Source organism: Trichechus manatus, unplaced genomic scaffold (genome assembly GCF_000243295.1).
Source record: "Trichechus manatus latirostris isolate Lorelei unplaced genomic scaffold, TriManLat1.0 scaffold00039, whole genome shotgun sequence".
NCBI lineage: Eukaryota > Metazoa > Chordata > Mammalia > Sirenia > Trichechidae > Trichechus > Trichechus manatus.
Window position 1 is genome coordinate 13,233,820 of NW_004443975.1, and position 26,727 is coordinate 13,260,546.

Sequence of the window (26,727 nt, forward strand, 5' to 3'; positions counted from 1 at the left end):
AAAAAAAAAAAAAAAAAAGTAGGATAACACGTTGCTGAATAGAATTTTGAAGAATGTCAACCATAGTCCCTTGTAAATGTTAAGTTCTATAGTTTGAGGTACCATATGCTTACTGAACTAAAATGGAATAAATCAACTGTTTGCTTGTATCTGTCTCCATAGATGATTTGGGAAAAAAATGAACAAACTGTGCAGTTGATTTCTTCCTTCTTGTCTTTCCCTCAGTGGAGGAATGTTCTTATGATTCTAGGTGGTTTTTTAGTTTTAAAAAGATTAATGTATGGATAAAGATTTCAAACATACTTGCGCTTGTGGTTTTACGTAGCAGTCTCAGTAGCACTGCTGTATTTTCATGCAGATAACACGCGTTATATTTTTTTGCCAACTGCACAACACCCTCGCATGTTATTTTCCTGTGCGTGTTAAATGTGTGGGCTTGTTATTTGTGAAAATACGATAATATCCAGGAGAACAGGACGAGGGAAAGATTGGGAAGTTAGATTGCAAAATTATTTAATTAAATACATAATTATTATAAATTATTTTTTCCATCAATAGTAACTGAAGGATTTGTTGATAGATTCTGGTGTTAAATTTCTCAGACTTTAGGGTAATATAACAAATGTTTAAAAGCTTTTCCTGTCTTTGTTCTACCACTTCATATTAAGATTGTTGTATATTAAATGCATTGTTAATTATGTGGCAGCCTATAACTGGGTTTCCTGGAGTGAGCTTATTTTTAATGAGCTTCAATTGGTAATTTCTGCTTTGGTGTTGAATATAAGGTTTTGAAGAGGAGATTTATCTCATGTATAATGAAACATTTGTCTGAAAAGGTAATGTCAAATGTTTGGGAGGCTTGGAGACCAAAATAACGCCTGGCTACTCATGAAGTCAGTTGAAAGCAAGGCTGTGTCTTCTCTGTGTTGAAGTATTTACTTTGGAATTATTGGGGGGGCTAAATCTTATTGCTGTTTCTCTGTTGCCAGGTACTTTATTACCACGGTTGCCATCAGAACCAGGAATGACGTTACTCACAATCAGGATTGAGAAAATTGGTCTCAAAGATGCTGGGCAGTGCATCGACCCCTACATCACAGTTAGCGTAAAGGGTAAATAACTATGTCCCCATTTGCTTCCTCTGGTGCATTTTATAACGTTGCTTCTCATTTGGGACACTTTAAAAATTTTTTTTGGTCTTCCCTGTAACAGCACATTTTAGTTCACTGTACAGTGAGGCAAAATACCTGGGAAGAGGTCACCGCTCCTTCCCTGAGCACTTCAGAGAGATTTGTGAAGAAGTTTTCTTATTTATAACTTACACTCCCTTTTGCTTTTGCTCACTAGACATCCACACTGTCTTTAACAGCAGAAGCTATGTCCTCCAGAAAGCCAGGTGAAAAACGTCTCTCACCTTCCCAGGATGTGTGGTTTTCTATGCAAACTCAGTGTCCTGTTTTCCCAGCCCTGCTCCTTTCAGCCCTCCTTCCTGTCCTAGAGCGTTTCACGCATAGGGGAGTTCTGCAGAGGTGATGGGAGCCAGGCCTTCAAGGACTCATCGGTGGAGGCAGGAGATTAGGGCACGTCACAAACCTCCATGCCCTGAGTGTAACCCTGTGGGACGTTAAAAGCGTGAATAAGTATTTCTTATCCTTAACTGTATTACCATGGTTATTCAACATGATTAATTTTAGGATTTATATTTTCTCCTGTCCAATCTAATTATTCCTTGAAAACAACTTTTTTAGTCTTTTACTTGAGAAGAAAACTATAGTGGTTGAATTCTTGTTACCGAGCATTTAATGCAGCACTTGATTCGTGAGGCACTTAACAGTCTTTTGAAAGTAGTTGAGTGAGTGAAGATGACATCGTCGTACTCTTTTCCAGAAATAACCGCACAATTAGTCCAAGTGGTTTACTTTAATCTCCCGGTTGAGGCAAATCAAAGAAACAGATATGGGCTGAAATCAAATGGAAAGAGCTTTTATCAATCATAGAAATAAATTCAGACACATGGGTTCATTAGTATCAAAGACAACCCATGCGTCAATTAAAAGAAAAAAGAATTAGTCTAACTCATTGCCACTGAGTCGATTCCAACTCATAGCGACTCTGTAGGACAAAGTAGAACTGCCCCATAGGGTTTCCAAGGCTGTAATCTTTATGGAAGTAGACTGCCTCATCTTTCTCCCACAGAGCAGCTGGTGGGTTTGAACCACCGACCTTTTGGTTTGCAGCTGAGTGCTTAACTACTGCACCACCAGGGCTCCTTGTCCTACTCCCTAAGGTCTTCAAAAAATCCCTTTCACCTCGTACTGTAAGGATCAAGTTTTGTCTTCTCCAAGCTTTTTTTCCTCCCAGATCATGGCAAGATTCCTTCTCGGCTCCATGAGCCCTCGCACTGCCTCCAAACGCAGCTCCCTCCACATACCTCCCTGGAAACTAGAAGCTCTTCAGGTGCCTGCTCATACCAAATAGGAGTCTCCACTAGCCTGAAAATCTCCACTCAGCTTTCTCCAAGCCTCTTAAAGAAACAACCCTTTGCAGTTTTTTTGCATTTTTAAAAAATTTTGGGTATGTGTATTTAAATGCTCCTAAACAGAAACTTCTGTTTTCCTCTCTAGATCTGAATGGCATAGACTTAACTCCTGTGCAGGATACTCCTGTGGCTTCAAGAAAAGAAGACACATATGTTCATTTTAATGTGGACATTGAGCTGCAGAAGCATGTTGAAAAATTAACCAAAGGTTTGTCATCTTAAACATGTAGCTTCCTATGGGCAGAGTCCTCATCTCTTCCATGTTTGTGTGCCCCGTGGACCAAGCACAGCGGGGAGCTGGCAGAAGTAAATGTCCCACAGTGTTTTATTGAGTTGAAGGAGATATAAATTAATTTCTCTGTAGGAGTGATGAATTTATCTAGTTTTATAATAAATGACAGGAGTCCCCAGGGGCACAAACAGATAAGCACTGTACTACTAACCAAAAGGTTGGCAATTCAGACCCATCCAGAGGTGCCTCAGAAGACAGACCTGGCGATCTGCTTCCGAAAGGTCACAGCCTTGAAAATCCTATTGGTCAGTTCTACTCTGGACACATGGGGTCGTCATTAGTCAGAATTGACTGCAACTGAAATCAACAACATCATAATAAAGGCACCTTTACATAATAAAACATTTCTAGGATAGTAAAATGTAATGCCTTCCACAACCAAATAGAATGAACATGTGCTTACACTAAAGAGTCAGATGGAGCAGGCGCTCCCTAAGGCTCCCTAATAATCAAGTCTAATAGTTGAAAGAGCCAGCTTTTTCTCCAGCAGGATTCCTTGCATAGAAAGATACCATAACTTACGGCCGCTAACCAGTTAGTTGGCAGGAGGATGGCAAAGGACAAAAGCACGTTTTTAAAAAGGTGACATTACATTTGCAAGTTAAACAGTTCTTAGGATGAAATGCTCCCCCTTGCCTTTATGCCAAGTGGGAATGTCCGTGTTCTGAAAGGCGGACTTCAGGACCCCTTTATCACCTGAGGTTCAGGTGCACTTTCTGAAAATTTCAAGCACGGCAGGAAGCTTGTCCAAGTGCCTTTCGAAACGATTGCTTCAGCCTCTGAAATATTTGATAGTTGACTTCTCAGATCTGGTGCCGCCGCCCTCCCACCATTCAAAGATTTAGATTTCAGGCTTCCCGTAGAATGGTGGGTCTCGGGCCAGAGCAGCATCATTAGCATCACCTGGAAGCTTGTTATATGCAAATGCCCCGCCCCACCTCGCCTGCTCATTGGAAACGCTGGGCTCAGCAGTCTGTTTTAACGAGCCCGCCAGCTGGTTCTGATACACGCCAAAGTTTGAGAATCTCTGTGTTAGAAGAATTTGTAGAGAGTAGATGCTTAATGGGGCCCTGGTGGCTCAGTCGCTAAGAGCTTGGCTGCTAACTGAAAGGTCGGCAGTTCGGGTCTAGCGGCTGCTCCTTGGAAACCCTCTGGGGCGGTTCTGCCCTCTCCTGTAGGCTCACTATGAGTCAGACTTGATGGCAATGGGTTTTTTTTCGGTGCTTAATAAATACTGTTGAAGGACTTGCGGTATGAAGCATGCCTTCTGAATAAAAACAGTAGGAAAATCATTTTTTGTTTCTTTAACTCTATTGCTTTGAGAAATGTTTCTGATGTGGCAGGGAGGGGGGCGTTTCATGGGCTAACGTTTCTATTTTATTACGCTGTGTTCTTGATGACTTTGATTCACAGTATGCTAAAAGCAGAACTATATTCAGAACTTGACTTTATGCATTCTTTCCAGCTTTGAATTTATTATTTATAGTTAACTGTGGTTTTAACTGCTGTCAATGCTAATGCACATACTTTCTCCATTTACAAGCATTTCAGTAAATCTTCCTAGGCTGTTCTCACTTCATATTTTGTTCTTATATGTAGCATAAAATACAAACCATACATACCAAAGATGCAGGAAAGATATTATTTACTGATAGTGCCGATGAGTCATAAAAAAAATTTTTTTTCACTTCCTCAAAATGATGGTAACATGTTTGGACCTTAGCATTGCTTTCCAGTGTGACTTTATTTTCACACTTATTCGGTCCACAGCGACAGTCAGGAGGAGGAGGAGCAGATGGTTCCCCTAGCTGAAGAGACTAAGAAATGCGATCTGCCATCTTAAAAATCTCTAAGACTGCGCCTGTGTGAGTGCTGTGGGAGGGCGAAGAGAAGCTGCCCCTTTGTGGCTGCGGGAGGGTCATACAGCTAGGGAAGGGAGGCCACTAGTAGCCTAACAATTGTCATGCTTTCTCGTGTGTTGGGAGTAGATGGTTAAACACGCCCGTCTCTCTCTCGCCCCCATCCCGTTGTTTCCTGAGCTTCTCTTTTCCCTCTTGACCGACGAGGCACTCCACTTGGACCCAAGTGCTAAGGCTGTGCGCACATTTCCAGACACTTAACCTTCTAGTTGCTTGTGAGCTTTGGCATCAGTGTAAGTGTTAGATGTGTGTTGACGTGTTTAACAGCCAAGATACAGCTCCGCTCTGGCTGAGGCAGCGTTAATAGGTAACCGCTTAGAGTGGAGCCCAACTTCCTTTGCCTAGTCCCTGTGGCTTCTTTGGAAATTGTGTTTCGCTACATTCATGAGGCAACTTGTTTCTCTGTTTTAAGTGTTATCGCCTGGACTTTGGAAGATAAAACTGTCTAAATTTTGCATTAACACTTCATCACTGTGGGGATGGGGTATAGGCTTGCTCTTAGACGTCTGTCTTCCATGTTGTTGTTGTTGGCTGCTGTCAAGTGGATTTCAACTTCACAGCAACCCCATGTGACAGAGGAGAATTGCCCCATAGGGTTTTCTCTTTCTAGAATGAGTCAGAATTGACTCTTCCAGCACACAGTAACAAATTTTTACAGGAGCAGATGGCCAGGTCTTTCTTCCTTGAAGCCTCTGGGTGGGTTCAGACCACCATTCCAGTCAGCAGCTGAGTGCTTAACCGTTACGCCACTAGGCCTCCCTTAGTGCTGTCTTTATACCTATGCAATTCCGGGGATGGGGGCTTCAGGGAGAGACAGTGCTCTGAACACTGAAAAATTTATTAGGAAACAGGTAACATTTAAAAAGGAGAGCAGCAGATGATTATTATTGTTTGAATTCCAAAACACAAAAGATTGAATTTTTTAGTTTTTATTTAGGGGAGGAGAAATGACTCAAGTTTGAATTAAAAAAAAAAAACACCAAATCCATTGCCGTCGAGTGAATTATGACTCATAGCGACCATATAGGACACAGCAGAACTGCCCCATAGGGTTTCCAAAGCTATAAATCTTTACAGAAGTAAACTGCCACATCTTTCTCCCGTGGATCGGCTGATGGGTTCGAACCACCAACCTTTTGGTTAGCAGCCAAGCGCCACCAGGGCGCCTGTGAATTTTTTACGGGAACACCTTTAAATGCCTCTTATACCTAATGTGTTTCATGGGTAATGTTAATACTAACGAAGTATCTTCTAGATTCTTTTTGTGGTAGTTAATATTTTATATTCTTTGGTATTTTATGCTTCTACTTATGTATAAAATGTATATACATTCTTGAGTCAGCCTAGCTCAAGGAAAGTGTTGCTGTACTTTGTAGAATTGGATGATACAGTTTTTGGCTAACCACCACAGTTAAGTTATCGTCATGTTATCAGAGAGACTATATTTGACACAAGTTACTTTGTAAAATTATGCCAGTTGTTGCTTGTTCATATGCCTCTGGTTAGCAAAGAAAATTAACATGCTAGAAAGGTACTGTCTGTGGCTTATGTGTTTCGTTTTGCCTTTTAAATTCCTAAGGTGCAGCTATCTTCTTTGAATTTAAACACTACAAGCCTAAAAAAAGGTTTACCAGCACCAAGTGTTTTGCTTTCATGGAGATGGATGAAATTAAACCTGGGCCAATTGTAATAGAACTGTAAGTGATACACATAAAGAATTAGTATTAATTAAATGGTGACTAGTATGGCTTTCCTCTTAGTTCCCCTTATCTAGTGGGTGATTTTGGAACAGATCAGTCATCAAAGTATTTTAAGCAATGGTCTTTCTGTTGTGGTTACAGATACAAGAAACCCACTGACTTTAAAAGAAAGAAATTGCAGCTATTGACCAAGAAACCACTTTATCTTCATCTACATCAAACTTTGCACAAGGAATGATCCTGACATGAGTAGCCTGGAACTTCTGTGAATTTTACCACTCAGTAGAAACCACCATAGCTCTGTGTAGCGTATTCACCCTTCCACAGGCCGGAAGCGAGCCGTGCCCATGCCAGCAGGCCAGAGTGAGTCCGTTCATTGCACCGCTGTGCCGCAGAATTTCAAGTCCAGCACATCACTGACGTGTAAGGCTCCTTTGGATATTGTAGATTTGGAAAATGTTCTTACTTCTCTATTAATTGTGCAATTAATAGTCTATTTTCTAATTTACCACTATTCCTACCCTGCTTCCTGGAACAGCACTTACGGGTAGGACATGCTCATCTTCAGACTTAATACAGCAATAAGAATGTGCTAGAGTTTACACATCTGTTCACTTCTGTGCCAACACGCTCTTTAGGTTTCCGAGTTACCGTCAGACTCTGGGTTGCTGTGGGTAGGATAGTATGAAACTGCTTCGAGAGGAACTCATTGGACCACTTTTGCTGTCGAAGGAGGAAATGGATTGGCTGCTCGTCAGAGGTGGCTTCAGGTCATCCTGACGCTAGTTTCCCTCCTTCGTAGTAGTGTGCCTTGGCCAGATCAGGATCCCGTGGGGAGTGTGCCCCAAACTGCAGCAGCGATTTTCCAGGTGACCGGGTTGTTTTTTTGAAAAGTGAGCATAGTTTTAGTCGTGTTGATTAGCTGTTCTCCATCACATTGTTATTCTTCCTGATAATGATTCAAGGCTTCACGTAGGAATCATCTCCTCATAATTACACATTTCTGTGAGTATTCAGCTACCATGAGGTAGCCGCCAGGTTGTCTGTAGTGTCTTCTGAATCATACAATCTAAGAATAATTGAGTCAGATGCTATGAGATATTGCAGGAATCACTGCTGTTTTTCTGACAACTGATTGTGAAACCTTAAAAACCTGCATATCTCTTCTTACAGTGATGAGTATGCAAATCTGGAAAGATACTCTTTTTTTTTTTTTCTTTTTTAATATATAGGTAGATAGGCCTGCCATTTATTTTCTATTTAGATATACTGACATTCATCCATATGAAAATATGCAGGTCATTAGCTTATTATAATTTGACTATTTACATTCTTTTGACTTAATGGGGCATAAATGAAACTTTCATAGTACACGTAAGGTGGATATTTGATACACAGAACTCTAAGATTTGTGGTGGTCTTTCTGTGGGTTAGATGTAGAACCCACCTATTTTAATATTCACTATTTTAAATGAACAATGCTAGCATGAGGGGAATGCGTGTCAGTACTTGGCCTATTTTAAAGTAGTGTAATCCTAGTCGTACCATTCAGTATGTTTGCTTTTTAAATTAAGTAACCACAGTAAGTTGTTTCAGCCCTTGCACTTCCAGAGAGGTCGTCTTTACTCTCAGCTGTCTCTTAGGTTAGTTCTCTTCACCAGATAGATGCTAATAAAACTCTATGAGCCTGAAAGACTTCTCAGCCAAATTTAGTCTTATTTGTCCGTTTGACTGGATTAATTCAAATTCTAAAATGATTCAATCCACAGTAGCTCTAGGGGATGAAGAACTTGCCTTAATAAATCACCTCCTTGTTCGCTCAAGTCTTAGACTACGAGTCGTCAGATCCCCAGACTGTAAGCTCCTCAAGGGGCAAGAACCCACTTCCTCCCTGACGTGTAAATTTTCTCAGGTGCGCGGCAGCACTCTGTACCCTGTGGAGTACTCAGTACCTTCTGTTGGATGTTGCTGACGAGACCTAAGAAATAATCCCTTAAAAAACCTACTATTAAAATGTAGCAAGACTGATACACTGTTCCTTTTCTTTTCTCATAAACCATAAGACATGCACAGCAAAATGATAAGTTACATGGACAAGCATCTGCTATCCTTCACATAAGTATGGTTTATATGAACTACCAATGCCTTTCATCAGTATTAAAGCAGCTTAAATTGAGCATCGTGTGATTAGCTTAGCTTTAATTCAGACTGGAATGAAGTGACAAAATGAGGGATTGTCTTAAAGCAGTTGACACAGAATCCTCCTCTTCCCACAAATTATTTAAATTTACTTTCCAGTGCAAAAAGTTGGCCACTGAACAATAACCACAACTATAGCAGAAATGCTTTCAGGCTGAAACACTGCTGCTTCATAAATGAGGTGGTTTTAGCAACTAAGCCCAGAGACACAGTTAGCAGGAGAAGGCTTCTGAAATAGATGCAGCTCTTGAGATGGACCAGTCTGGTGTTTAACTGAGGAGGGATGCTCCACACACCATCTGTACGTGGCAGCTTCCTTTGCGCTTTGCTGTACAAGTGATGCAGTCAGATGGCTATGCAAGAGGCGACTGTGGACTGGTTCAGAACTGCTCAGATAAACTACATGGGAATTTCTGGACATTTTTACTGAATCTTAAATGTGATGAGATACAGAATAAACACCCAAAAAGGCAGTAGAGGGAAAAGAGTTTTGAATAAAAAAGATTTATTTTTTCTATTTAACTATCTTCCTAGCTGGTATAATCTATATTAAAAATACTACTTAAAACTAGAAATTATTATATTAACTTAAGCATTGTTTTGTGCATCCTGAAGAGACTGACACATTCGCAAACATTGCTTGCGACTTAATCTTACTTTACATGGTTAAAAATGGCCAGTGCTGTGAACTATGGAGTTTTCCTCTTAGATCTAATTTTCTTTAGTCTTGATACTAAGTGGGAGGACGTGTAGACTGAATTCTTTTCCTTACGAACTCCTTATGTATTTATTCCTTGTGAACTCTGAAACAGTTGTCTTCTTTCAAAGGGCCTAAGCTTTCTAGGAAAGTCACATCTTTAGTTTAGAATAAGGAGAAAATTTTGTTTCACATTGAAGCTTCTGCTCCTTTTTAAAATGTATTCTCAGTGGATTAAACACCATGACAGTCACAAGCCATGCTCTACGTCCTAGTCTCATTGCCTTGTAGAACTTCGGAGAATGGGGGAACACGGTCTAGCAGTAAACGAGATTATCAGCCTTTTATAATTTAAATCGTAAACTTATTAAAATGTGCTATATAAAGTTTACGGTAATTTAAAATGTTTGAAAACTTTTAGTTCTTAGGAACACTGTCTTAAAAACATAGCATAGTAATGAGTATAAAAAGACTTTAATTATGATACAATCTCCGATGGTTAGATTTACTGATTTTTAAATATAAACACAAACATTCACATGTTAACCTGGAGCAGTTTTGATCAACAACAACTAAAAATTGAGTTCAGGCCATGGTTGCTGACCTAAGGCAAGTTACAAGCCTCACGGTCCTGAGTCACTGTTTCCTCGCAACATTACACTCTTCTGATCTTTTCTGCTGTATTCCTTCAAAATCAGTGGCACCGTCTGGGAGAGATAATAGACTCCATACATTTTTAAAAAGAAATTTCATCATTTTTATAGTCACGATACATCATTTTCATTTTTCTATTATGCAACCTTAATACAAGAATGGTAAAAGGAACAGAACATCAGGTTGAACAGCTCTTGCTAGTAATGTGAACTCACTCAGAAACCACCATCAGGGTCCTAAGAAAGCACACGTATGCTATACAGGTGGGGCTGCTGGCTTCTTTGAAATAAAAGGAAGAAGACATCGTCCGTGGAGTGCACAGGTGACTGAGGTTGGACCTCCTTAACCATGAGTGACAGCGTGCTGCAAAGTCACCGTCTTTCTTCAGTTCTGAGAGCCTGAGTTTCCATGTTTCCAAAATGGCACACGGCTCATGAGAAAACAGTCGAATGAATCAGCAGACACTTGGGCAATATTAATAAACAATTTTTTAGGAACTATTACTACAAAGAACTTTAACAAGGGGCAGAGATAAAGTTTAGTGATCTTATAATAAACATTTTTTGCATAACAGTCTTTGTGACCAGGTATTTATAAAAAAAATCAAGCTTATCAACACCGTTGCTCTTTCATCAACTGGTGTACACGAAAAACAGGATAATAAATGGAAATACGTGTTCTTAAAGCATTTCCACAGGAAATGTTTGTATTTTTCATGACATTCTAAATCATTTACAATTACATAGTCTACATTAACTACAACACAGGTATTCTTTATTGCACATTTCAAAGTTGTAAGGAGGTGCTAGCTTAAAAGGTGGTCTTCATTGGGGTGGGATTATATTCTTGAATTGTGTGGCTCAAAAACGCACCCTGCCAAGGCAGCTTAGTTTTAAAAACAAACATTTTAAAATTAACTTTTGGATTTTGAAGCCAATGACATTCTTTACTGTAACAGAAGCGCACAGTCCACTCTTTCTCTCAGGTTAGGTGTCGGAGGTCAGTCACGGGCTCTGTTTTAAAGCCTGTGAAGAGTCCTGGCTGCCGCTCTGAGGGGCAGATGGCGGCTCATGTCTAGAGCCTGAAGGCAGTAAGTCTCTTGCAGCAGGCGAAGGTGGATAATCCTGGGGGCCATGGGGTGGGGGTGGTAATCGGGTACCAGGAATAAAGTACTCTCTTGGGCCTAAAGGTCTAAAAGGTGTGGGTCCTGGTATAAATTCTCGAGGATCAAGAGGCAGGTCCCGCTTTCCAGGTGGAATGCCTGGTGCATATTCTCTTAAGCCTAGTGGTGGATGCAAACCAGGACCTGGAAAAAAGTATGTCATGTAAATAAGTACGAACATCATCTAAATTGACGATTCTAGGCCTGTTACTACATTCATTTCTCACAACCCTAGAAGTCAGCTGGTGGCATGCCCACTTTATAGATGAGGCAAAACCTGAGGCTCAAGTTTAAGTTACATGCCTATGCCCAGCCAGCCACAGACCATCAGAGGCAAGATTTAAACACGGCCCTACCTAGCTCCAGACTGTTTTTTCCACTATGCAACTGTGCCATCTTTATCTCATTAGAACTCGGTTTGTACTTGGAAGTATCATATACATACCAAGATAATACATTATGAAATAAGGGTTTCCCTGCAACAAAGAAATTTTAATAAAGGAAATTCCATTGTTTACTACTGGACCAATTAAAAATTCATGCCGCAGCTCAGCACGGACCTAATATATGCCATCAAAATTAAGCTGCTTGTCGACCATCCAAGGCACAACAATTGGTCTCTCTTCGTCTGGAGCAACAGTGGAAGAAGGAGAGTCAGGAATAGGAGGAGGATATGGAATGTGTGGCTAACTGCCTCCATGAACAACTGCTTCCTCTGCCATGAGACCCGAAGAACTGGATGATGCCTGACTACCATTACTGAACACTTTGATCAAAGATTCCGTAGAAGAATCCTGATCAAAAGGGGGAAAATACAGAACAGAAGCTCAAATCCTCAGGGACTCCAGACTTCCTGAAGCCATGCAGGGTAGATGAAACCCTGAATCTATTGCCCTGAAATCTTTAAACCTTAAACCAAAAATATCCCTGAAGTCTTCTTAAAACCATAGTTTAGCTTAACTAGTGAAAAATATCTGCCTTGAGCATTAAGCTCTTTTAAGAACTATCTATATGGGGTCAAAGTGACAACAGCAACTCAAAAGATTAGGTAGGAACCTTAGGGGATGGTAAGTTTACATTAATGGGGGAGAAACAACTCAGAAAAGGAAGGTGAAAATGGTTGTACATGCTGAAGAATGTAATTAATGTTACCAAATTACAAATGTGGCAATGGCAGAATTGGTGTATGTTCTGCTGCGTATATTCTCAGCAACAACAAATCAAGCTGCTTGCCCTGCTGGGAATGGCCTCCTAGCTCCATCTAATTAAATTCACATTCATGAGGTAACTACTAAATTCTAGCTTCTTTTTAATACCCCCACACCCTCCACTTATTCGCAAGGTGGGGAGTGAGCATTTGATTTTTCCCTCTTTCGTACTCTGTGACCCCTGCTTATGCTTCCAGTATGGGTGATTATAAGCTTTACGTTGTATAATATATAGCTCTGTGTAGAGGTCATATTAAGCCCTTGCAGTTACGGAATGTGTCTCGTTCACCTTTCTATCCTTTACAGAGCCTGGTATATAGCCAAAGATGGTCTAACAGACATCTGCAGAGTTGGTATCTCTGGCTTCCTATGAACAGCCCCTTTCCTTGGCTATGAGCTACCTGCTGCCCACCTCAGTATAGGGAGATTATCCAGCACCCTAAGTGTCCTATGAAACTTAAAGTTACAAAGCTGCAATCACAACTTTATATTTTTTAGAAAGCAACAGAAAAGATTAATATATTTTACAAGTCAACTGGACTACTGTCCAGATCAACATACCAAATGGCGGAGGGAGTGGCCGAGGCCCAAAAGGCCTGCAGAGTTGAGGCGGCGGTCCGTACCGAATGGGTGGTGGGAGAGGGCCTCCCACAGGGGAGCTCATGAGGGGCATTCCTGGGAAAGGAGGGGGCCCTTTTGCAGCCATATTAACCTACAGAGAAGATGCAATTAATCTTCTGAAATACTTCAGTGTGACAGGCCAAAGCACCACCACCAATAAAAGGTGAAACCTGGTGAAGCAGCTGTCAGGCCCTGGGCACCTGTCACCAGTTTTACGCAGAGCGGAATCAGGGCAACAACACCGCCCCTCCCTTCGCCCACTGACAGCTTAAACCTAAACCGAACCAAACCCATCGCCGTCAGTTCCGACTCAGCAACCCTGGAGGACGGAGTAAAACTGCCCTACACGGTTTCCAAGGCTGTAAATCTTTACAGAAGCAGATTGCCACATCTTTCTCCTGTGGAGCGGTTGGTGGATTCGAACCACCAACCTTTCAGTTAGCAGCCAAGTGCTTAACCACTGCACTGCGCCACCAGGGTTCCTCCACTGACAGCTCAGCGAGGTTAAAAAGATGCCACAGGAGTACACAGTCTCACCATTCACATTATCTATCACCTGTGTCTGTAAACGGAAGGTAAGCAAGAGGACGGTCAAAGAATATTACGAGAGCTGAGTCCAACTATGGTAAACTCTTACCGACACACTCATCTGTTTCTAGGACAACCCCTCCTCCAGTCACCACAACAGCTCATTATTTCCATATGAGAATACAGAGAATGAAAGATCCATTCTCTAAACATGTACTAACAGCTACTAGTCAAGAGTACCTTCAATAGGCCTTTCATACATTACCTCGAATTCTCAGATCTCTAAACCTCTAAGCATAACCGTCTTATTTTAAATGAGGGAACGGGGCACGGGGAATTAGATCATTTGCTGAAGGCCACACAGCATGTTTGAGGATGAGCTGAAATTCAGTACCAGGTCTGGCTCCAAGCCCATGCTCTCTGCCCCTCTAACAAAGGAGTCTTCTACTCTCTGTGGAAGTTACCCTTGGATTAGAAGATCTCTCAGAGATGTGTGTTCCTGGAGTCCTGAACTGGAACTTGGAAAGGATTTACCCAGAGAAACAATGTTATATATACAAGTTAAGTACAGCTCTGATATTTATCTTCATTCACTAGTAATTAAAAAAAAAACAAAAAACAAGCCCGCTGCCATTGAGTCAATTCTGACTCATAGTGACTCTGTGGGACAGAGCAGAACTGCCCCATAGGGTTTCCAAGGCTGTAATCTTTACAGAAGCAGACTGCCACATCTTCCTCTCACAGAATGGCTGATGGGTTCGAACCACTAACCTCTGGGTTAGCAGCCGAGTACTTAACCACTGTGCCACCAGGGCTCCATTTCACTAGCAATACTATATATTATGAGATACTAACAACCATTTCCTATGGGAAAATGGATTGGAAATCCTGAATAATTGGATTCTAGCCACTGCTGGAATTGCTTCGACAGGCAATTTCTGATCATTCAAAACAGGGTTTGCCTAGCACAATTGGAGGGATTCTGAAACGGCATACTTCCAAACAAAGATAAAAGAATGATGAATTATGCAATTATTAGGCAATTTACTTTGCCTAAGAGCACTCAACACTGAGGCACACAACAGAAAGTTGGGGTGATGACTTTTCACACTGCTGAGTTATTCTAATTACAGCAGATGTTCTAAGCAGGTTAATCACCTGACAGTACAGGGAGGAGGAGGGAAAAAACAAGCAAACAATCAGATTTCGGTAACCCAGCAACACTCCCACGCCATGGAGGACGGTAAGAGCAATGCTGCCATGCAACTTAAAGCGATGAAGATTACTGTCATGCTCCTCATCTCCTCCCCAGAGATACACCAAGAAGCTCAGCTCAGTCCTCAACCTCTAAGTACTTAACTGCTACTGGATGCTCAGGCAGTGATGGAGTGCTGGGAACCGAGGGGCCTTCGGGCTCTTGGGGAACAGTTTGCTTTTTAAAAAATAAATAAGATAGTACAGATATAACAGGACACACAAGAGATGAGGCAAGGTGAGGTGCAGAAAAAGTGGAATGTTCCCTGAGATACCTAATTACAATTCAAAATGACTGCAGAACGTACTTTGCCCTCGTCCGTCACCTTCGGGGAAGAGCTTCCCGAGCTGCTGTTCATCATGGGACCCGCACCAGCCCCTGCATCTGTTGAAGGCCAGAGAAATGATTTAGACTTTGTCTCACTCACAGGCTCTGGGAGGGAGAATAAAAATCCTCCACAACTCAAGACTCTCTCAACACAATCAGGCTCCTTACCACAGGCAGAGGGTTTACCAGATACTTCAGATGGCCATCGAGGGCGAGGTGGAGGCCCAGCCACTGGCCCTTGGGAAAGAAACAGAGCCCTTGCATATATTTTTCAGAAGAAATAAAGCAACTGTGGAGAGGTTAGGGTTCAGTGCGACCTATAAGGCATTGTTAAAAATGTATCTTCCAATATACATGAGGGGAAATAATTTACAATTTAAAGCACAGACTTAAAGAATTAAAATAAAAACTGCCTTGGATTGAAAGAACAGCAATCACCACTGCACGTTACTAACGCTAGCTCTGCACGGCAAGCTACGGGCTTGAGTCAATTCTGTAGGGTGATTTTATTTTTCAGTCTATATATAATCTGACATCTGCATCTTACCAAGTTTCAAATAAATATGATTACAGACGTAACATTTAATATTAATGACATATGGAAGTATGTATGCTGCATAAACTATAAAGTTTCAGGGCTTTTATGATATTAGGGGGAGAAAACTCCTAGAAATTTAAAGAAACAGGCTTATACTTCACAATAATAAAAAATTTTTACAAAAAACAAAGGAGCCTCCAGGAAAATAATATTAACACATGCTTTCTATTCTATAGCAGATCCTGCAGTAGACTATCCACCAAGACAAATTATGAGATTTTCTTCTCTACTCTGGACAGACCCAAATCCTAAAATATTGTTTGCATTAGGATTCTCAAATACCAGGGACAACAGCTTTGGAAGCAGTTTACTGCAAGGAAGGATGTGAACTCTCACCAAATTCATTTCTAGGCATTTCTCTGCGACTGAGAGTAGCAGAGCGGGGCCTCAGAGGCGGGTCCGCTGTCGGAGGAGGAGGGGAGCACTCGCCACCACTCACCGGGGAGGGGCCGAACGAGCCATTCTGGCTTAGAGGACCTGAGGAAGAAACCATCTTGTCACCACTGTTTAAGATGGCCCTTTTCCCCATAGTGAGGCTTGGGATTACTTCTAGGACATCATAATTATTACCCACAGGAAGAAAAAGTAATTGACGCACATTCTGCACCAAAACTAGACTGCTGCCCTTCCCCAGTGCCCTACCAGTCCGTGCAGGGTGCTGGGTGTTAGGTCTCCCCGGCATTGGTTTTACAATCACAGGTTCCTCCTGGAGCGTCGCCACCTTTTGGGTTATTTCCAATAATCTTGAAAACAGAAAGAATGGACTTGAATACGAAACAGAGAATCGGTTTCTTTGCTAGATACCAAAGGGCAGAGCATTACAAACTCTTAACATGCACTGCAAACAATACGTATTACAGTTGCATACTTGTGTCTTAAGTTGGCAGCTTCCCTTTTCTCTTCGGCTATAGCTCTTTCTGCAGCACGAGCTTTGAGCTATTGAAGAAAAATAGCCAAATTCAGTTGTGGTAGACTACACGCAGAATAAAGAAGAAAAAAAAAAATCTCACCCAGTTATCATGAGCTTTCTTCTCATGAGTAGCAATCTGAAAAAGACCACACATCAAAAAATACATTTAGGAATTCATTGTAAGAGTCTGAATATCATCCAAGAATTCCGCAGCTGCAGGGCAGGATGGTCCTCACCTGGTTTTTAAATGAGCGCTCTGTTTTCTGTAATTCATCTTCCATTTCTTCAATTCTCCGCCTAAGAATGACACTTGCTTTTATCAGTTAAAGTACAACTGAGTAAAATTTTAAATGATTTTTGCCCATGTTCCCTTTACTCTAACAACTGTATCCTTACAGACTTCATTCATACATGTAAAAACATGTACGTGGTCTACAAAGAGTACAGTATGATCAAAACTAATAGTACACAATTTCCTTATTTATTATTTAATGGCTGGAGATTCTGAGTTGATACAATATAAATTCCTTAACTGGTCTTCAGTCTGTTGTTAAAGAATCCTAATATGAACCTTCCCTCATGAAGTTTTTTTCTTCTTTTAATTATATCCATAGAAAATTTCCCAGAGCTATGACTACTGGGTCTGCCAGATGGCACGATCATTTTTACGGTTTTTGATACATCTTACAACGAAATGCTTTCCTAAAGAATTATACCAATATACAAAATCCACCCAGAACTGTGTGCATGAACTAAGTTCCCTGACAGTCTTGCCAGCATTGGTGTAAGGAAATCTTTGTTAATGCTTTTTCATCTGTTAACTTGAAATGTCTTTTCTTCTGTTGTGTGAGTTGGATGTATTCATGTCCTTTGACCATTTGTGTATATATAAATAGTTTTTAAAAAAGCCAACAGTAATTTCACTAGCTACTGACATCCCCTTTAGAAGCTGAACTCACTTGTAAGTTTTTACTTCCTCTGCAGCCAAAATTGCTTTTTCATCTGCAGCTGACAGCCGCTGCTCTTTTTCTTGCCGCTCATACTCTTCTTGACTCAACTTCCTAAGATGAGCAGGAAATGAACAATATAAAACCAGTTGTCAAGGGAAAGTAGTTTTTTCTCCCAACAGTCTGAGTGCCTCTATTCAAATGTCACCTCCCCTCCCTCTCTAAATTCATGGGCATGCAAACAAAGCCACAGAAAGGAATTCAAACTCACCATCTAGGGATAAAAATCAAACTCAGGCCTGCTGGCAAGTCACCTGCATGTTCTAGAGTCTCGTAATTCTCTACTCACTAGTTAGTAAGACAAATATAAAAAAACACTGTGTCCATGGGCAAGTCACTTGTGCTTGAGATGATGAGCGCTCATTTTATTTCAATATGGAAAGCCAGAACTGATCGACCTAATGCAACTAAGCCTATTAGGACAGAGGGGATAATTATTTCCTTAGGTCTACCATGGAAAGACCTTGTAATTGCTTCTATTATTTCTATCATGGAAAGACTGTTTCTAAGCCCAAGACCGGTATCATGATAGATAGTCAGCCAAAAAAAGAGCCTTCTAGAACGTGTCTTTTAACTGTGCAATTAACCATAGAACATTTCCACACTTTGGATATGGAATTCCTATCTATTTCAATGAAATCTTGATTAAGGAAAGAGGCAACTTTTCATACTGGCAATGCCTACCGTATAGAAAAACAAACTGAATTATCCCATCATCAGGGGATTACTTACTAGTAACAGGTTTTAACTGGATAACCTTCAAGCTCAAGAGGTCACTCTACTATAAGGCAGGCTGTAAAGGTAATAGCATTTAATGGTTCAAAAATGTTATCTTCTGGTTACTCTTGTACTTCTTTGCCCATAGCTCTGAAGTTTTGATTCAAAACATACTTAACTTGAAACTTGATTTTCTATTGATTGGGAGCAAAATCAGAAGTGCTATAATAAAAAAAGTTAATAACACCAAAGAGAAAATGTTTATGTACTCTTTTATAGCCACCCATTCAGTACTTCAACGAATAATTTGAGTAGCTACAATATATTGGTTACCTTGTTAAGACGCTAAAAATACAAATATGGGTAAAGTACTATCCCTGCAATAAAGGAGTTCATAGTTTAATGTATAAAAAAATGCACATAAGAACTGAACAATCCTTGATTCTGGCTTAGGAGGGGATGTAAGAAAATAGTCCTGAAGAAAGACCAGAGAGAATTTTGCTTCTAATAATGGATGAGTTAGTCTGAGAACATGGAGAACAAATAGAACAGTTGGACAGAATATAAATAGTGTGCCTGAAGTTATCAGGGAGCTAACAAGGCAGTGAAGACAGATGAGGCCAAGATCCTAGAAAAAGGAATTCCAGAATTACAGGTGGCCTGGCATCTGGAGCCATTTTTCCCCAAGGTTCATCCAGGGATTCCAGAAGACAGTGCAGAGCTCTTAAGAAGCTGAGCAGAGCTTTCAACAGATTCATGGGTTCAGAGAAAAAACAGGTGGAGTCAAAGTCTGCTAACGAGAGGGAAGCCTAGTAAAAGCCATAGGCTTTGGGTTGTATGGTACGATGGATTGCTTTTGTATGGCCTTTCTCACCATGGTGTTATAACTCCCACCAAATGACTGTGTGGACTATACAAATGAGGTGCTTGTGGCCCACCAAGGGGATTGGACAACTTGCTAATAATGCAAATAATGTGCATGGCACCCTTATGGGGGTGGGACCATGTAAATAAGATGTATAGAACCCTAATGAGGGGGTTGGTTAATTTTGCCATCCCGCTAAGCTTAAAATGAGCCATCCCCAAGGCAGAAAGGGGGGACTTGACCACCACTAACACAGAAGAGATGGGCGCAGAGTGCATCCTTTGGACCTGGGGTCCCTGCACTGGGCACCTCTTAGACCTAGGAGACACAGGGCTGTAATACCAGAGGTGGTGCAAGTGGTGAAAAGTGGTGGCAAGCGCAGCAGAGAACCGGCAGCAGCAGAACCAGGAGACTGGCCGGAGAAGGTGTGGTGGGCTTCCTGGCCCAAAGAGCAAGAGAGCTGAGTGCCTTCAGCCTGAGGCTTGCTGTGGAAGTAGGGTGCCCTGGGCACTTACTGATGTAGCTAAAGAGCTTTGTAACACTTGCCCAAGCAGGGCGGTGGCCAGGCTGAGGGGCCAAGAGGCTGAGGATCAGAGAGAGGCCTGCCTGTGGGCACAGCTGAGAAGAGAAGGTCCTGACTGAAGAACTGTATCCTGTTCCTGATCCTGAACTATAACCTGTTACTTCCCTAATAAACCCCCTAACTGTGAGTATGGTCTGTGAGTTCTGGGTGGCCGCTGCAACGAATTATCAAACCCAGCAGAGAAGTAGAGAGAGCCAAGAGAGGGACAGCTGGTATCAGAACTGGTAAAAAGGCTGGAGGATGGAGGTATGTTTGACCTCCATCCACCTCAGAGAAATCAGCCTTGGGCTGCTGATTGTGATTCTCCTTCCCCCTTGTGAAGTTAGAGGAAGTCAGATTCCTCTGTGCCGCCATTTTTACAGTTGGCACCATTTTTATAAGGTTGGAACTAGAAAGAATTGCATACTTGGAGTACCAAACAGGCAAGATAGTGTCCTTTAAAGGGACTAAGCCATTTTTAGATGACCTTAATTGCTCACTGGATTAAAGTGATGGCCACCTGCTACAAGTAAATTCATCTCTTTTCTGTAGAAAGATAGCATCATCCTAGGTTTCAAATATTCTCTATAATTATCACACACAATGTTCACCACTTAGTCAAAACTGACCAGGCACTCGACAGACAGAACACTTGTGATCAAAATCTAAAAAAGACAAAAGAAATGGACCCATAAGGGATCCATATCATAAGATCCACATCCACACAGGACTTTAAAATAAACGTGCCTTATATATTCAAGAAGAAAAGGTCACGATTATGAATTTCAGCAGAGGATTAGAAATTATAAAACTGAAACACACAGTAACTGAAACATATACCAAAGAAGCAAAAAAGCAAACCTGCTGCTGTCGAGTCGATTCCGACTCATAGCAACCATACAGGACAGAGCAGAACTGCCCCACAGGCTTTCCAAGGAGCAGCTGGTGGCTTTAAACTGCTGACCTTTTGGTTAGCAGCCGAGCTCTTAACCACTGCACCACCAGGACTGAAACATATAGTAAATGAAATTAAGGACTCAATGAATGATTTTACCAGCAGATTTGACAATTTAATAAGAGTTTTAGTACGCTGGAAGATAGGTTAGAAAAAACATCCAGAATGAAGCAGACTCAGATAAGAATTTGGGGACATAGGAGAAATAGTAAAAAAGGTCTAACGTGTTTAACTGGAATCTTAGGAGCAGAGAGAATAAGCGAGAATCAATATATGAAGACACTAACTCAGAAATTCATGAGGTGGTGATGACCCAAGCAGAATAAATGTAAAGAGAGAGAAGGAGGGGGACCCTAAGCCTACACCTAGGCACCTCCCAATAAAACTGCTGAAAAACCAAAAAGATAATAAAGGCAGCAAGAGTAGGGGTGAGACATTCAAAAAAGGGAAAATAAAAATGACACTGGATTCCGTAAAAGAGACTGTAAAACCAGAAGACAACTGGTTATCTTTAAAATGCCAAAATTCTACAGCCAGCAGAAAGAGCCTTTAAAAATGGGGTAAAAGAAAGACATTTTCATACAAAGATAAATGGATCCAGTCTGTCTCTAAAGAACAAAATGCATACTTTCCTCCAAGCATAATGAAAGTGATCACAAATGCAAGATTGAAGAAATTACAAAAAGAGTAAAGCAACTTGTAACTATCAAACTTAAATGAGAAAAGCAGAACAACCAAAAATATCCAAACAATTCAAAAGACAGAAAGAAAAGAAACATGAACACAGAACAGGCTATCAAATAGAAATACCAATATGTAGACTTCAACCCAAATATATACTAAGGAGTTACATTAAAAAAAAAAGAGTACTCACCCAGTCTCTATGGCTATCTACTGATTTATACCACAACTCACTCCAGAATAGATTTTTAGGAGCATAGATGTTTGAGTGGGCAGAAGACTGCCAGATGCAAATAATGGAAAAGGGCATTTTTACTGCAGAGAAAACAGCATACAGAAAGACAAAGAGGCTGAGCGTGGCAGGAAGGAACTCTGTTGAATGTGGCTGTAGCTCTGGAAGCATCGGAGGGTGGGGTAGGCAACGCACCTGGAGAGGCAGCCTGGGACCAGCTGAGGGGACGTGCCCTGTGTGTGCCTGCTAAGGAGCCTGGAATTGATCCTAAAGAAAATAGAGCATTCGTGATAGATTTTAAGCACATAACGACATAGACAGACTTTTATTTTAGAAAGTTCATTTGAGCAGGTGTAGAGAAAATTAACCAGAGTTTGGAAGGCGGGGCCTAAGAAAGGGAGACTGGAGATGAGGTGATCAGTTAGGTTGGGCCTGAACTAACACAGTGGCTGTGGGGATGAAGAGCGGGCAACACCCACCCAGGGTGACGGAGCAGATGTTGGAGGAGGTGAGTGAAATAATGCTACACTGTGTCACGGTGAAGAGCGACTGCCATTTAGGTAATTCCGATTACCACTGGGAGCAGAACACTGTACTTTACAAACAAAGCAAAACCATGAGAAACGCTTCTCTCAAGCAGGCCATGCATTCAGTGGCCTGAACGAAAGCTGGAAAAACTTACCTGGTTGCTTGGGAATTAGAGGATTAGAGAAAAAAGTTAGTGGTGAAGTTTCAGTGTTTAATGGCATCAGGCAGTAGCAGCCTAAGTACTTAAGAAAGATTAAACTGCATTTGCTTTTAGCGAGAGACCTTCTCAAACTGCCATATACACCAAAGAATAAAGTATCAGAACCAACACTAACAGCAATTGCCACAGGCAACCTACTTGCAGAGAATTCAGGTATTATTGTGGAGGAAAAACTTAAAATGAACTGCAAAGGTGTATCTTTCAAAAGGCACCTAACTCCAAATCTGAGATATATTTCAGAAGATTACTAAAATCCCTAAATAAGCACACCAAACAGATTATTTCTATACTCAAAATTCTCAACATTCTTGCAATGACTGTATTATGTAATGTTTAGTCTATGTTAACTTCAAAATTTAGGAAACTTTCAAAAACTAAAGATTCCTTCAGAAGTTTTTATTCTACCAAAACACGTTATACAAATCACTCAGGATTTTTAACGGCCATATTGAGAGCCACTAGAACAAATGGAAGACAAATCAGAGTGAAGTAACTGACCACAAAGAAATGAAAGTAAACTAAACAGCAGAGCCATAGAAAGGGTGGTTGCTGTTACTGGTGCTGTCAAGTCAATTCTGACTCAGCGACACCATGTGACAGAGGAGAACTGTGCTCCATAGGGTTTTCTTGGCTGTAATCTTAATGCTCCCACAGAGTGGCTGCGTGAGTTCGAACTGCCAACCTTTTGTTTAGCAGCCAAGCACTTAACCGTTGTGCCACCAGAGCTCCTTATAGAAAGGGTATGGATCTTCAAAAAAGAAATACTTCCGTAGCAGTAACTGTCAGTACCTGTAGACCACTCCCCCGTCAAATGAATTATAGGCAAAAATTTCTGACAACTAGTTAGAATGGAAAGAAAAATACAAGTTATGGAAAATGAAGTAGAAAGGAAAAAAGACAAACCTATACTAAGTATAAATGGAAAAAAATTGTAAATCATCTTTTTAAAAAAGAGTGTTCTATACAGTGCACACGTTAATTAAGTCATATATCGTTGTTTCCAACAGTGAGAAAATGAAAATCTTACTTTTGCAGAGCCATCTCTTTCTGCTGATAGAGTTCATTCAGAATCTCCACCTTCTGCTTCAGGGTTTTGCATTCATCTTCCAGTCCAGCTTTGGTCAACTGTAGTGAATTGCGGTCCTCTTCTAACTTCTTTATTTGCTCTGTAAAGGGTAAAACCTTTGAGCTCCACGTGTATGCACATGGACTTGAGAACTTGGTGGTGGGGGTGGTGCTGAGAGGGGAGAGAAGTATGAAAGCAGGAAGCCATTCTTTATCTATTCCAATGCAAAATCATTTCCAACATGTAGCAATTCCTTCTCAAGAAGCAACCTACCTTCCAGGTTACATTTAGTGGACATCGAGGCTCTCAGCTTAATCTGCAAAAGTTTTAGATCCTCTTCAACTACTGATATGGCAGTTTTTGTCTAAAAATCGCAGAAGAGAGAAGTAGTCTTAAAAGTCTGTCATGGTAAGAACTCACAAGCACTTATGGTACTCTGTAAAAAAGATTATACCCGAGAGACATCCATCATCTGTTTAATCTGATTTTTCATCTTCTCACTCCGGTCACCTAAAAAACAAAAGGCTGTAATTGCTTTCTCCTCCCTTGCTTTTTAACTCTAGATTTTCTTGATGTCCAAAAAACTAAACAATTATTATGTTCAAACTTTCAAAGAAAAAAAATCAACACAACTGAGCAGGCTTACTGACTTTTGAGAGAATTGCCAATGTAAGGATTCAAAAAGTAAATTCCCAGTGTGTAAAATAAAAACATTATCCGTGTCGCTCTTAAACAAGAATTGATACATGATCTAAAGCTCCTTCTTCTCTCCCTGACCTGCCTCCACCTGGCAAGTGGCTGGTTCAGAAAGATGCACTCCTCTGTTCTCCCCCCTGAATCTGCTACCAAGTGTGGTTCAAAACACTCGCTATGCAGGCAATAGCCAACTTGGGAAACAGCGTTCAGAAACAATTTCTTCTTCAGTGAACACTGCTCCCCTTCAGCTTCCACTCTCCTGGGCCTAGTCGGTTTATGGCTTCTACCACCTCGAAACTCTAACTGGTCATCAGCTAGAATTGATGAACGTTAAAATCAAATGTCATCCCCATGAAGTTGAGAAACAAGTTTTTCCTCCTCAAACATGTTGCCATCAAATCGATTCTGACTCATAGTGACCCTATAGGATAGAGGAGAACCGCCCCACAGTGTTTCTAAGGCTGTAAATCCTTATGGAAGCAGACTGCCACATCCTTCTCCTGTGGAGCAGCTGGTGGGTTCGAATAGCCGACCTCTTGGTTAGCAGCCACCACTGCACCACCAGGGCTCTTTTGTTTCTCCTTCTACTGTACCCTAACTCCACAGTGTTCACCACTTAGACATGTAAGATGCAACTAATGCTGCATTCTGGCACACACATCTAACTCTCAACAGGATGGAAAAGAGAAGTCAGTGTTCTTTGCATGTTCATTGCTAACCCCAAGCAACCCACCTTTACCCAATGCAGAAAGGTGTGTGTGTGTGTGTGTGTGTGTGCGTGTGCGTGTGCGTGTGCGTGTGCGTGTGCGTGTGCGTGTGCGTGTGTGCGTGTGTGTGTGCGTGTCCAGGGATATGCCTCTACAACTCTTAACATGTAAAAGGGAATTTAGCCAACCGAAAAGTAGCATCAGTGACTTAAAGACTGAAAGGTAAAAAGGAATCCAACTTCCTTGAGATTGACCTTACCTCCCATTTCCCCGTTTGCTAATTCATCTGACCCACTTCCTCCTCTATTTTTATCCTCAGATTCAGATTCACAGTCTAACCGATTCAACTGTGTAATGCAATTAGTCAAAGCCTAGAAAAGAAGCAAAAGGATATCAGAAAGAGCCTTTCCATTTTAATTAAGCAGATAAATTTAAAACTGCTTAAATTTAAAATGAGAATGGGCTTACATCAATATTATCATTTTTGTGAGTAAGAGCTGTTTCCAAATCTTTCTGAGACTTCTCAAACACCTTGATTTGCTCACTGAGCTCAGCGTGTGATCTACTCCAGTCTTTGATTTCCTGCTGCAACTGAAAAGTTAAAACACACAGATCACCAAAGGTCAGGGCTTTGGCACTGGGGACATCAGGGCCATGGGAATGAGACAGGGGAATAGGGAGCCATGCCCTTCCTTGGCCTGTCACTATGTCAACTTGGTTAAAGGGAGAGGGGTGAGTGGTCCCAACTCTCAGAGCTGCAGTGAGAATAGGAGAGCTTTCAAGAAAGTTGATTCAGTTTATTGCATCCTTCAAAACACCCTTCTGCAGCCAATTCAAATAATTCACTTCCAGCATGAACAGAAGGGCCCATCTCACGGTCTTCTAAGCTGAGAACTCCAGATTATATAATCTTCCCTTGCTCTTTGGTCTAAAAAGTCTATCCAGCACCCACGTGAGGCTGCTTGAGTTAGTAATTGGTTGGTGTTTGACATGACAAAGGTGAAGCGCTCTGATGGCTACGAGAAACTGTGCAAAAGGACAGGAAATCCAGGAGAGCTGGACAACAGACAAACATGCGCTCGCAGGTTAGACTCTGCGTGTACGAGAAGTGAATCCTGCATTCACATCTCACTGCCTTAAAAACGGACCTGAGAAAAGACATTCAAATGGTGATAATATTCAGTTCTCTAGTTTACACAATCTATGGCATTAACTTTTCTTTACCTGCTCCTTCTTCTTCATAAGCTTAGCATTTTCTTCTTGAACCCGATGGCATTCAGACTTTACCTTTTCTTCACTAAGTTTAGCTTCATTAAGGGCAATTTGAACCTAATGCAAAACACTTCTATTAATAAATTAATTCCCAAGAAAAATCTAAAAAGTTTTACTTTCTCAACAAGACATCATGTAATTTTCACTTCTGTAAAATATTCTAGCACACAATAAATGTTTACTCCTCAACAAAACTAAAATATAATAGTACTAAGATCCTTCAGAAATTGTAGGCACTTTACCTCTGAAAATTCTGAGGCATTCACTGAAATAACATCCTTTAACTTCTCTATAGATTTCTTATTTTCCAGTATCTGCCATGTAGAAACAGAATATAAAACATTTGTTAGGATTTCAGTAGAAACACTGGGACGTCTGATAAAAACGAGAAAGCATTAACGAAACACATCCCAGAGGCATCGCCTATGTTTCAGCTGACCCAGGTTTAGCCTAAGAGAAAAGCCGAGAATGTAAGGAGAGAAGGAAAGAGGGAAGTAACTGAAGGCATAACTGTTCCATGGCATCTACAGCCTTCCTGGTTAAAACATAACATGGTAGTTGACCAGATAAAAAGGTGAAAGCAACGAAAATAGAAAAACTTCCAAAGAAA

At 41.1% G+C, this 26,727-nt stretch overlaps 2 protein-coding genes across 10 annotated transcripts in view; one reads left to right on the forward strand and one right to left on the reverse strand.

Moving 5' to 3' along the window:
- The window catches only part of AIDA (axin interactor, dorsalization associated), a 49,052-nt gene extending 41,331 nt beyond the window's left edge, over window positions 1–7,721 (forward strand). For both annotated transcript variants that reach the window (XM_004375911.3, XM_023730962.1), the window contains exons 7-10: window positions 990–1,112; window positions 2,625–2,747; window positions 6,330–6,447; window positions 6,592–7,721. In XM_004375911.3, the coding sequence (XP_004375968.1) occupies window positions 990–1,112; window positions 2,625–2,747; window positions 6,330–6,447; window positions 6,592–6,688 (461 nt within the window). In that variant the 3' untranslated portion in view covers window positions 6,689–7,721. The remainder of the gene's footprint in view (window positions 1–989; window positions 1,113–2,624; window positions 2,748–6,329; window positions 6,448–6,591) is intronic.
- A 1,648-nt stretch (window positions 7,722–9,369) lies between these two features.
- Window positions 9,370–26,727, reverse strand: part of MIA3 (MIA SH3 domain ER export factor 3) — a 68,958-nt gene continuing 51,600 nt past the window's right edge. For 2 of the 8 annotated variants that reach the window (XM_023730960.1, XM_023730961.1), the window contains 18 exons: window positions 26,360–26,431; window positions 26,070–26,174; window positions 25,314–25,436; window positions 25,105–25,216; window positions 23,897–23,952; window positions 23,716–23,806; window positions 23,404–23,542; window positions 17,569–17,670; window positions 16,846–16,906; window positions 16,710–16,745; window positions 16,568–16,635; window positions 16,342–16,442; window positions 16,036–16,176; window positions 15,270–15,338; window positions 15,082–15,158; window positions 14,880–14,951; window positions 12,932–13,082; window positions 9,370–11,306 (listed from right to left, as the gene is read on the reverse strand). In XM_023730960.1, the coding sequence (XP_023586728.1) occupies window positions 11,005–11,306; window positions 12,932–13,082; window positions 14,880–14,951; window positions 15,082–15,158; window positions 15,270–15,338; window positions 16,036–16,176; window positions 16,342–16,442; window positions 16,568–16,635; window positions 16,710–16,745; window positions 16,846–16,906; window positions 17,569–17,670; window positions 23,404–23,542; window positions 23,716–23,806; window positions 23,897–23,952; window positions 25,105–25,216; window positions 25,314–25,436; window positions 26,070–26,174; window positions 26,360–26,431 (1,878 nt within the window). In that variant the 3' untranslated portion in view covers window positions 9,370–11,004. Of the gene's footprint in view, window positions 11,307–12,931; window positions 13,083–14,879; window positions 14,952–15,081; window positions 15,339–16,035; window positions 16,443–16,567; window positions 16,636–16,709; window positions 16,746–16,845; window positions 16,907–17,568; window positions 17,671–23,403; window positions 23,543–23,715; window positions 23,807–23,896; window positions 23,953–25,104; window positions 25,217–25,313; window positions 25,437–26,069; window positions 26,175–26,359; window positions 26,432–26,727 lie in introns of all 8 variants that reach the window. The other 6 variants (XM_023730959.1, XM_012555429.2, XM_023730955.1 and 3 more) reach the window with 4 other exon arrangements.